The following is a 12,391-nucleotide window of genomic DNA, read 5'->3' as shown; positions in this document are numbered from 1 at the left end:
TGACTCTGACCTTCTGGGAGCCAAGGATCTCACCAAGCCAGTTTCTGCTCCTCGATCTCTGTCCTTGACCTTTGCCTAAAACACTTCCTGCCAACTACAGCTTCTACTTCTCTTGCTAATCTTTCGATTTGTTTAGAGATCCTCTTTTTAAAGATGCATTTCCTGACCAAGTACATTTTAGGTGGTGTCCATCATTTTTCCGGTTCCCTGGTTGTTTACTTCACTGCCTTTTTTCAGCACACTGTTCAGTTGTAATTTATGGGTTTGTGCATCCCTCATCCCCAGAATGTGTGTCATGAGGACAAACCTCATTCTTCTCTCTCTTCACCGTTTCATGCTTTGTGCCTAACAAGATAGTTTAAATGTGGAATGAATTGCAGCTAATCAAATTGTGTACAAGTATAACTCAGTTACATTTTGTGGTTAATCATCTGATTATGTGCAATGTCTCATCCTAAGAATGGGTTCCCAGAGGTTGTGAATTATATCTGTTTGAACAGTCTTCTATCCGTTTATTAAAGCAAATGTCCTAAACAGCTCTGTAGCCAGTACTTTGCCAGTCTGTTAGATCCATGATACCTGTCCCTTTTCAGGGGTAAATGCTAGAAATACCCAAGGAACACAAGCCTAAAATATTTATTCCTAGTGAAGTCACAAGCAGACCCTCAGTTTCCTAAGATCTCCCTTTTTCAGTATTGACTTTGTCATAAAGAGAGTGTCCATTAGTCATTCACTAAAACCTATGGTCATTTGACCCTGTTGATCTGCCTCCAGAAAGAAGAATACATCTGGGGCTGGGGGCAAGTAGCTGAGAGTGGGAGCCCACCACCCTGCAGGTTGAAAGTCCCAACAAAGGCAAGGACTGAAGTTGGAGCAGCATAAGGAAATGAGAGGCACAGGAGTCTCTCTAAAACTCGGAATGTTTTAACTTGAAAGTTTCCAGATTCCATTTGCGCATGCCTTTAATCCCAGCACTGGGAGGCAGATCTCTGTGAGTTCAAGGCCAGCCTGGTCTATGTAGTGAGTTCCAGGACAGCTGGGGCTACAGGAAATGTCATTGTGAGTTTTCATCAGGTTTTTTTTTTCTGTTCCCTAATTTTCACAGAGACATCCAGGGTTGTGAGACAGAAACAAACATCAGCAAGGGTTTATGAAGAAAGTTGTGATTTCCTGGTGCATACTGTCCCTTATCATATAAATACCAAGCTGTCTTTATATTGAAAAGTGATTATTCTAGTACTTGCACTTGGTTCTGCCAACAGTAGTAACACTTAGGATTTAGTTTCTAGAGTTTTAGATGGGCACTTAATTTTAAACATGAATAATCCTATTAAGAAGCTGTCCATTAATTCCAGAATTTTCAGAAAAAATGAAGACGCTTTAAAGCCACAGTAGTAGCATTGATTGGAACAGGAGTTTAATTTACCTATGGATAATTTGACCTTTTATAACAATTCTGGCAAATTAATTTTTTAAAACAGTGCTAAAAGAAAAGAGAAATTTGCTTTGCCAATATATGACTCATTTTTAGCTGGCCTGATGGTAATAAAATAGTTGAGAATCTACTGGAATGGTTTATTGCTATTAAAAAATAGCAAAGATTTTCTCATTTTCCCCTTTGGTATCAAGCAGAGTAACAATTAAATTTAATATAAGATGGTAGTTATACTGTGACATTGGAAGCAAAGAAGCTTATTTTCTCAGCTTCATTTTTTGTGCTTTCTGTATTTTTTCATGTGTACATGTGTGTATGCATGTTTGTGTGTATGTGGACATATGTGGGTGCATGTGGAGCCTGATGTTGATGTCAAGAAACCTCCTAAATTGTTCTCCACCTTATTTGCTGAGGCAGGGTCATGGCAATATAGCTAGTCAGCTCGCTGCAGGGACCCTGTTTCTGCCTTCCCATTGCTGGAACTATAAGCAGCTGCCATGCCCACTGGCTTGTATGTGGGTTCTGAGCATCTGAACACCAAGCTACATACTTACTCAAGTGCTTTACCCTACTAAGCCATCACTCCAACCTGCTTTCCGTGTCTTTGATAAAAGTACTCCAAAGTATAAATGTCTAATTTGGGCTTTGTGAGTTTTAAGTTATATGTTAACCCAAGGTAGTTGAAGGATTTTGATTTATATGTTTCTCTGTTGCATACTAAGGAAAGAACTTTCAAGTAGTGATCTTGGAGAGGTGTTTTTGTTTGTTTGATTTTAGCACAATTAAAGAAAGAAGAGATGCTGTGACTGTTTTTATCACTCCTTTTTGTTTTGGAAGCTTTAGAATTATATGCCTCGAATTGACTCATTCCACTAGAACTCATTACTGACTGGATGTTTCTGTTTCGTAGACGCCTAGATGCCAACCATATTATCTCAGTCCCCGAGGACAGCTTTGAAGGACTTGTTCAGTTAAGGCATCTGTGGCTGGATGACAACAGCTTGACTGAGGTGCCTGTGCGCCCCCTCAGCAACCTGCCAACCTTGCAGGCGCTGACCTTGGCTCTTAACAACATCTCAAGCATCCCTGACTTTGCATTTGCCAACCTTTCAAGCCTGGTGGTTCTGTAAGTGGCCATCCCTTTTACTGCTATGTATTTGAGATAACTAAAGCCACTCAATAGTAGCTGTTGAGTCTCTTTGACATAAGTGGTCACCATTTTAAATATCAGGTCATTTACCAAATAATTTACATAACTTTTGTTTCTGTCCCAACAATGAATTTGTTTATTCAGTGTTAAAAGAAGTAAAACAATTTTGAAATGCTTACAGAAATAAATTCCAAAGGTGTTTTATATTTTTCAAACTTTTCTACTCAAAAAGAATTTGGTTTTCTGCTTTTAAATCTTTTCAAAACTTAGTAAGACATGGTAAGATGTCATTTCTTTTAGAATCTCTTTCCAATTTCAGAGATATAAACTGTATCATTGACACCTTGTTACCTTAGCAAACTCACCAACATTCTGCTTCATACAAATGAAGAGCTAATATAAATCTTTATTTTGATATGAATCAATATTGAGTGACCTTCAATGTGTGGTGCCATTTTTGTATTACATTTCCCCTTAATATCAGTGTTTTGTGTTCAGGGAATCTGCAGGGAACTATCAGTTTTCTATAGTAAGTGTTGAAATCCTTAGCTATACCATTTCTTTCAGCCACATCAATTTAGATATATTAAGCAACTGTAGCAGCTGCTTTTTGGCAATGTGGAAGTAATTTTGACGCTTTTTTTCATAGGCATCTTCATAACAATAAAATTAAAAGCCTCAGTCAAAATTGTTTTGATGGACTAGATAACCTGGAAACTTTGTAAGTATATTCATATCTTGGATAATCACATTGTGAAAGGACAAGTGTAATTTCATACTTCAATATAGATAAAAGAACATGCTCTCAAATGTAGCTCATTATTAATTTGCTTTAATGCTAATATCGGACTCAATTCTCACCACCAAATAACGCAGTTATGAAAAATAATTTAAATTTATGATTCAAACTGACACTTAAGTGTGACCTTCATGTCTCTCTTCCCCAAAAAACTCAACTTGCAAAGAATGAATCAGTCAAAAATGTTGATTTTTGTTAATTGTGCCCGTTTGGAACTTTGACATTTCCGAAATGAATTTTGGATAGTTTGCTGTTTACTGTTTTTTTCCATGAGTTTAGTTGCCTAGGTAATTGTTTATATTGGGTTGGAATAGTACATCTGCATTCAAATGCTGAAGGTTTTTAAATTTTGCATGAGACTTTTGTTCCCACTGGCTGAACCAGGCAGATCTGGCTGTTTGGATGCATAGTGCACAACTGATAATAACAGACCATGTGCAGCTGGGTGTCATTGAGAGTAGAATGGTTTGCTATTTTAAAATATTTAAGAATATTATAAAAATAGAACTTTTGCTGTTTGATTATATTAGTTGCCTTTTTGCCTTTATTCAAGATAAGTGATACTTACTGTTGTGATATAGTAAAGTGATTCAGAGAATGTCTGATTTGGATGACTCAGGCCTAATTGAAAGGCTTTGGATTTGCAGTATTTTGTTTAGCTGAAATTTCTGGTTGTCTGAAATTTCTGGTTAACTTTTAGCTACCAAGAAGACTTCAAGACTTAACAGGACTTTATTAATCCACCTTCTTGTATAAACAATTAAATGATAGATGCCGCTGGATATTTAAAAGTTAAAATATTTTTTTAAATATTTATTTATTATTTTTATTTTATGTGTATGTGTGTATTATTGCCTGTGTGTAGGTAAGTGCACCTGTATCGTGCAATGCCCATGGAGGACAGAAGAGGCTGTTGGATCCCCTGGTACTGGAGTTTCAGACAGTTGTTAGCCACCATGTGGGTGCTGGGATTCAAACCTGGGTCTTCTGCAAGAACAACCAGTGTTCTTAACTGCTGAGCCATCTCTCCAGCTTCAAAATTAAAATATTTAAAAACTAAAATCTTGAGGAAGATAGTCCTAAATTCAAGTCTCCTTTGCTGGATGTGTAATTTTCTACTGTGGCAAATAAAAAAGCTAGTCTGGCCAGGTGTGGTGGTGCACGCCTTTAGTCCCAGCACTCAGAAGGCAGAGGCAGGTGGATCTCTGTGAGTTCAAGGCTGGCCTGGTTTACATAGTGAGTTTCAGGCCGGCTAGGGCTACAGTGATAACCTGTCTCAAAAAAAAAAAAAAAAAATCTCTCCTCAGTTTTATTTTTATTTGCCTTTTTTTTTCTTTCTGTGTATAAAAAGAAAACAGTAGATTTCAAAGGAGCTGGACTTTTTTTTTTTTCACTCTCATTCTGTAGTTAGCTGCATGAATCATAGCCAGTGTACTCTTTATGTTAAGAGAAATTAAAATTTAAACTCACTCAGAACTAGGCTTGCTTTATTTCAGACCACTGTGGTGTCTCTCTCCCCTAATGAATGTAAGATTTTCAATAATTCATAACCTGCATTAGAACAACTCTGGTCCTTCTCTAGGTTTCCCGTGTCTCCTGTTCTCATACCAGAATTGCAAGAAATCATCTCCACTCCAAATGGAGGCCCCAGTTTTATGCTATAGTCATCTATACATAGTCATTAAATGCTATTTTATGGTAAATGTTCTGAGAAATACCATTTGAAAAATTTGTGTTTAATCCTTCAGTGTATACAAGTCTGACAGTTCTCTGAACTTGGAAATTTATTGACTTAAAAATATCATAGAAGATGAGTTTTTTTCCTGTTGTTCTCTAAAAGCTATAAATTAAACTCATAAGGTTTTGAATGAGTCAATGTCATTGGTAAAGAAGGATTACTAACTATAGGTTGTGATCTTTTACATGTATTTGTGCCAGAATGTCTTATAAATTATGTCTACTCTTCAGTATTCTTACATATTTTGTTACATTTTTTCCTAGGGACTTGAATTATAATAACTTGGAGGAATTTCCTCGGGCTATTAAAGCCCTTCCGAGCCTAAAAGAGCTGTGAGTATTGCTTTTTTCTCTTTACACCCAGTATCTGTACAACTTATCATTTAATGTTCCAACAATTAGATCTTAGAGCACCTTCAGCCTGTTACATACATCCATAGCACACATAAACATACTCAGCCCATAAATCAAATTGTAGTAGCTGGCAGAAATGGTTGCGAGAATAGATTACTGTATAGGATCAGATGCTACTGAAACAAAAAGGCACGAGTTGTAGTCTGCCTGGAGGAGCTTGCAGTCTTAGTCCCACTGGAAAGGCAGAGCATGAATACAGGCAGATAGCTGTTTCTAGATAGAAAGTAATGGTAAATGAATAAGAGCACCTTATTTATTCCAGAAAAAGATCTCATTGAAGCTAGGGGTCATTGGAAAATGCATCACTAAAAGGAAAGGAATTTGGCCAGACTTAAAGGATGGAAAATTTAAATAAATAAAAGGGAGCATTTGGATGCTGGGTTTGTCATAAGCAGAGATAAGAATGTATATGCACAACAGAGATTGTGTGTCATGAGTTGAAAGCTCATACCACAGAGATAAAATACAAGCTTCCAATAAGGAGATTTGGAGGCCAGTACCCTGTAGATCCTCATGGTATAAAGTGCTTTGATGATGAGGCAACAGATAAATGAATATGAGGGACATATAAGATAACAGGCTAAGGAGTGGGTTTAGAAAGAATTAGGCAAAGTCCTGGAAAACACGACATGGAATTCAAAATTCAGGTTCCTCACAGTTTTCAAGGTGTTTATGTTAGCGCTATCAGTTGTGTTTTATGTAATTCTCAACAGCAGTAGACACCTAGGTTTTAACTTGTTTCAAAGTATTTTTCTCCTGTCTTTGTAGGGGATTTCACAGTAATTCTATTTCTGTTATCCCCGATGGAGCATTTGGTGGTAATCCACTCTTAAGAACTATGTAAGTAATTTTGAAAGTTTCTTTGAATGTATAATCACATGCAGCTATATCTGGAAACTGCCAAACATCTGTAGGAAAAGCAAAAATTCAGGCTTTTTGATATGTACATGGGGAACATGGATTTAATCTTAGAATGCGTTTAAGCATATGAAAACATTACCTTTTTTGGATATTTTTACAGACACTTGTATGATAATCCTCTGTCTTTTGTGGGGAACTCAGCATTTCATAATCTATCTGATCTGCATTCCTTGTAAGTATTATGCAAGTTTCAAAACACACCTGAATATTTATTCAGCTTTTAAAATGAAAAACAAGAATTTATATTATTGTAGCTGCAGAAAAAAATGTCATTTTTTATCCCCTCCCTCCTCTTTGGGGTGGTGGTCCAAAGGATGAGTAAAAATTTATAGTGATTCACATTTATGTGAATACTTGACCAAATTATCTCATTTTCACGTCTCCTCAAGAGATGAAACTAGTTACTTTTTGGTTATAGTAATATTGTAATTTCAAAATAAAAATAAAATGAAAATGTTATGTGAGAAAAATAGTTAATTTTAAATCACTTTTTTTCTCTCCCAATTTCTTAAAGAGTCATACGTGGTGCAAGCATGGTGCAGTGGTTCCCCAATCTGACTGGAACTGTCCATCTGGAAAGCCTGTAAGTATGGCACTTTAAAGAGGTGTCATGTAAGACCACTGCAATTCAGTCTGCTAGCAGGATGCTGGTGCTATTTAGTGATGGAGATGGGTTTGTGATTGTTCTTCCAAACACTTTTTGTGAATGTCCTGCACAGAAATGGATGTATTTAGCTTGAGATAATGTAGCTCTCTGGTGGAGTGCAGTCTCGTTTGGACAAAAGATCTGAAAAGGCCACCGAAAATACAAAGCAGCAAGTGAACAGCAATGGAGAGGCAGTAATTAAGAAATTCCAAACTAGGACCCAATGATATAGATCAATGGAAAAGGCTTCATGGAGATGATAAAATGTTTGAAAGTTGAATTCTGCCAGGTTCCTCAGAAGCGGAGTTTTTACTTAAAAAGGCTAGTTTTAGTAAATTTAGGGATACCCAAAACATACTGAAGTGGTATACAGATGATCGAATATAGTTAAGAATTGCATATTTATTGGGGCTGAAGAGATGGCTCACCAGTTAAGAGCACTGGCTGCTCTTGGAGGGGACCCTGGTTCGATTCCCAGCACCCACATGGCAGCTAACAACCATCCATAAATCCAGTCCCAGGAGATCTGACGTCCTCTTCTGACACCCCTCTCCCCAGCAGGCAATACACTCATAACACATAAAATATAAAAATAACAAAATATTTTTAAAGTAAATTGCATGTTTATGGAGCTGTGGGATGGAAAAATTTGGAAAATTATTTGGGACAAGACTTTTAAATGACCAAGTCTTGACCCCTGCATATTTGATTATAGCAAAGTTCCTAATCAGTGGTTTGTGAACAGAGTTCAGGTGCTTCTAAGATCTTGTTCCAGATAGCCAGGTAAGGGCTGAAGCAGCCAGGGCCATTATCTGTATAAGTCTTGCTATCACATGCCATGTGAGTGTTATGATTTTTATATATGCTAAGATAGTAGGGAGAAAAGAAAAAGTTGAGAAGCACTGAGGAGTTTCAGTTTGGTCCTGAAGGTCATTTGTGCATGTTGAGAATATTTGACCAGGTAGTGTGAGGAGAGCAAGGTACAGAGAGACAAGACAGAGCAGAGTTGAGGCTATGATCAAATCCAGTTGACCACATGCACACACTGAACTACACATGCTCCTGGTTTTTAGTCCATCATTGGTGCTCCCCCAGAACAAACAGCATGGTCAGATTCTTTCACTGCTTTCTGGAATATTTCACCCCTGATCTGCAGAGCAGCAGTAACATGGAGAGAATGGGTCAGATGCTAGAATACTGCCGGGAAAGAAATAACAGGAGCTGGTGACTGACTACAAATGGGAGCATAGGTAAAGAAAAGAGCAAGAATGTTTCCGAATTTGGAGTCAGGTTGATGGAAAGAAAAGGCAGAAACAGTATTTTGGGCAGGATGCTGAGTTGTTTTGAAATGTGTTGGTGTGAGAAAAGACGACAGGTTGCAGTTGAGTGTCGCTGGGCTGTGACTATGAATTTTTATTTTCCTTTTGGTGCTTGTGGAAATCAAGCCCATCATCTGGACAGTATTAACATCTTGTGCCACAGCTTGTTTTCATTACTGTAAAGATGATGTATTGAGAGTTAATCCACCTTCCCACATGCCTCACTTTAGGTGGTAGTTGGGCAGTGCGGTGCACAGGCTCTAGTTACATATAACATGCAAGAATTCATTATGAATATGAGAGTCACAATATGTTTACTGTCCTGACATGAACTATTTCTTAGACGATCAATTGCTTTTCCATAGGACCTTGACAGGTACAAAGATAAGCAGCATACCTGAGAATTTGTGCCAGAACCAAAAGATGCTCAGGACTTTGTAAGTGGATTGTCCTCCCCTTCTCCTTTCTCTTTGTTTTGTGCACTTTACAGACCTTCAGTTTTATTTTTGATGAATTATATTCCTAAGGTGCTTTGAGGTTTAATTATTTCTTGTTTGTTCCCTTCATGTGAATAAGCAGGAATTTTAGTACTTTATAGGGTAGACAGCATGCATCTTTTAACTCGGTTTCCAGAACTCTCTCTCTCTCTGTAGATATTATCCTTATATTATAGATTTTGTTACTTTATTTGGAGCAAAGTAAGCTAAGAGATTATTTAGTTGTTCTCATTTCCACATGCACATTAATTCCCCATATTCTTCTTTTTCATCCATAACCTAAGCCGGGAGTGGTGGTGCATGCAGCACTTGGGAGGGGAGGTAGAGGCAGGTGGATCTCTGTGAGACTGAGGCCAGCCAGGAGTTCCACGTCAGCTGGAACTACAGGGAGACCTTTCAAAAAAAGAATGAACAGATTTGTAGTTTTCTAAAACTTCTAAGCTGACCTAGAAATTATAAATGAGCATATGAGGATGTAAAACCATTACCAGAACAAATGATTAAATACTGATTTGTTAAGTGCTAGTTAAAAGGGATGATAACAAAATAAATGACCGATCCACTAATTAAATGGTATAGTGTATTTTCAAACATAAAACATGATAGTAACCATTGAGGGAAAATTCAATGACACTGAATTTTAACTACTCTAACATTTTATTTTATGTAAATACTCTAAAAGATGTAAGCATACCATTTCTATCAAAGTACTTTAAAGAACAGCATGTTTACATCATAAAATATATTGGAAAATAAATTTTCTAAAAATTTATAGCTTTACCATTTAAAATAGATTTAAAGCTCTTTTTTATGCCTTAGCTATTTGCTATATAATTTCATATTTTGGCATATTTTATCTTGCCTACATTCAGCACTGTATGCTTTCTAGATCTTAAGCCTAAGGTGTCACCAAGGTGCTCTGGAAGCCTGCAAGCAGCAGGTACAGCAGAGCTTGCTTTTCTTGCTCAGCTGTTCTCATTTTGAAGATCTCGTGCTGCTTTCGTTTTCATTGTTTCTGGGTGCAGCACTTTGTTTTGAGACAGGGTCTCCCTGAAGCCCCAGCTGACTTGGAACTCAATATGTAGACAAGACTGGCTTCCATCTTACAGAGATCCACATGCCTTGCCTCCTGAGTGCTGGGATTAAAGGTGTACACCCCATACCCTGCTCTGGGTGCAGCACTTTTAATATAGTATCCTAATGAAGACACTAAGTTGTTAATCTCTATTGTGTTTAGGGACCTGTCTTACAACAATATAAGAGACCTTCCAAGTTTTAATGGATGCCATGCTCTTGAAGAAATGTAAGTTGGCCATTGACTTGCACTTTGATGTGGTATATCCTATGTTGAATAAATTATTTGAAGAAATCAGAAGTAAAATTTCATCATGTCTGACATGAGCTTTCAATAGGCCTTTATTTTCATGATTTGCAAACATGTTTGTCAAGTTTTTCTGTTACTGGGGAAATATGTGATGAAATGAGTTTAATCTAATCTTTAGGTTTCTAGTAAAGCACAACTTAAGTGTGTTTACAGACTATTTTTCTGGTTCATTAGCTCTGTAATGTCAATATTTTTAAGGTGTGTTCATAGATGTAGAACTAACTCTGCTGTTAATGACAATTTTTACTTTCTTCTTAGGAAAAGACTATTATGTGACCATCTAGCAGACATTCTATTAGATGCTTTAAGGGAAGGACAGTTATGTCTAAAAACAGAAAAATATGTTCTGCCTACTGTTGGAAAGTAGATAGGAATACCAGTATCCAGTAATCCAGTGTGCCAGGGTAGAGCAGCTCAGGTGAAAGCTGGGTGCAATATGAGAGGCAGAGTGAACCCCCCCCAACTTCTTTGTCTTGAATCCTTTCTCACTATACTATCTTTCTTCTCTTGCACCCAAGTAAGACTGCTAGGAATTTAGTAGGGTACCAGTAAACTCCCAATATAACTTGGGGTGGAATATCAGTTAGTGTAACCTTTTCATTTTATAGATGAAAAAATTACTGTTCTTATTTTTAATAAGATCAGTGTTACATATGAATATTTAAACTTAAAAAAACTCAGTAGAGAATGTTATTTTTAAAATAGAAGTTAATCTTTTTCTTTTTCCTTGTCCTTCATTACTTCTCTCTACCCTCTCTTTCTTCCCCCATCTTTATTTTAGCTCATTGCAACGTAATCAGATCTACCAAATAAAGGAAAACACGTTTCGAGGCCTGGCATCTTTAAGGATTCTGTAAGTTTGCGATTATTAAAGTTTTGTGAAGCTATGGATTCACGTTAGGATTGTCTTCGCTTTGTTTCCTTTCACTGTGATAAAATACCCTGACTAAAGCAACAGGAGGGAGAAAGAGTTTCCTTGGCTCCCAATTCTAGGTTCCAGTCACTGCAGGGAAGTCCTGGTGGCAGGAGCTTAGAGCAGCTAGTCACATTACATCCAGAGTCAAGCACGTGGAGCAGTGGATGAAAGCGTGCCTCCCAGCCACGTATCTCCACCCTTAGACTCCAGGATCCCCTGCCTAGGGAGAATGCTGCCACAACCCACAGTGATGTCTTCACACCTCGGTGTACTCAAGACAATCCACAAGCCAACCGGATCTAGACCATCTCTCCTTCCCAAGTGATTGATTCTAGATCGTGTCAAGTTGAGAAAACTACCCATCACAATGGTTTCCACGTTACTAGCCACACCTAAAAAATATTATTCATATTTTTTTAAATGTTCAAACTTTATCATGTGATATCTTATAAAGAATCGACTTTTGCTACTTTTTATCTTAGCTCATTGATGATATTGTACATTAGCAAGTAAAGAAGTGGAACTTGTATAGCCTGAAAGAAGCAGCTTGTTTGTTTTCAAGTTATAGTGAGGTTTGGCACTTCATTAGCACAAGGGTAAGCAAACTCCAGCCCGTGTGCCATCTGCAGCTTTCCTTCTGTTTTTTATAAATTTTGTTGGAACACAGCCAGGTTTCTTGTTGAAGCGTCTAGAGCTTCTTTTGCTATGGCACAATTGAGCAGTAGTGATACAGAACCCGTGACCCAGAAAGGTGAAAGTAGTTCCTGTTTGCTCTTCCACAAGAAGTGTGCTGCCCAGCTACCTGTCTGACAGATCCCATAGAGTGGAAGCACATATTTAAAATAATGATTTATATTTGAATACATTTTGTGGTAGGAAGTCTACGAGGCCTGGGAATATGGAGGTGACTAAGATAAAACTTATCACTCACTGCTGTCACAGAACTTTAGCATAGGAAACGTAATGCACTTAATTAATGCATAATTTTTTAATATAGATAAGGTTTGAAATATTAACACCGGGGAGAAATTGCATCTATTGAATCTGCTTTTTTAGTGGTTTCCCTTCGAGAAATAGAACAGGCTACAGTATGGCTTGGTGGCAGTGTGTTTGCTTCATGACACGGGAAGGGAGGGAGGAAAGAAAGAAGGAAGAGACGGAGAAAGGGAAGGA

General features: G+C 37.5%; 1 protein-coding gene across 1 annotated transcript in view; it reads left to right on the top strand.

The window, feature by feature from the left end:
• Lgr4 (leucine rich repeat containing G protein-coupled receptor 4) overlaps positions 1-12,391 on the top strand; it is a 103,166-nt gene that overhangs the window by 81,511 nt on the left and 9,264 nt on the right. Inside the window, exons 5-13 of the mRNA XM_008851112.3 lie at positions 2,346-2,561; positions 3,235-3,306; positions 5,386-5,454; positions 6,304-6,375; positions 6,557-6,628; positions 6,971-7,039; positions 8,787-8,858; positions 10,156-10,221; positions 11,084-11,155. Of these exons, the coding sequence (XP_008849334.1) occupies positions 2,346-2,561; positions 3,235-3,306; positions 5,386-5,454; positions 6,304-6,375; positions 6,557-6,628; positions 6,971-7,039; positions 8,787-8,858; positions 10,156-10,221; positions 11,084-11,155 (780 nt within the window). The remainder of the gene's footprint in view (positions 1-2,345; positions 2,562-3,234; positions 3,307-5,385; positions 5,455-6,303; positions 6,376-6,556; positions 6,629-6,970; positions 7,040-8,786; positions 8,859-10,155; positions 10,222-11,083; positions 11,156-12,391) is intronic.

Source organism: Nannospalax galili, unplaced genomic scaffold (assembly GCF_000622305.1).
Source record: "Nannospalax galili isolate Female #2095 unplaced genomic scaffold, S.galili_v1.0 scaffold11, whole genome shotgun sequence".
Classification (NCBI taxonomy): domain Eukaryota; kingdom Metazoa; phylum Chordata; class Mammalia; order Rodentia; family Spalacidae; genus Nannospalax; species Nannospalax galili.
This window is presented reverse-complemented; position numbering and strand designations above follow the sequence as displayed.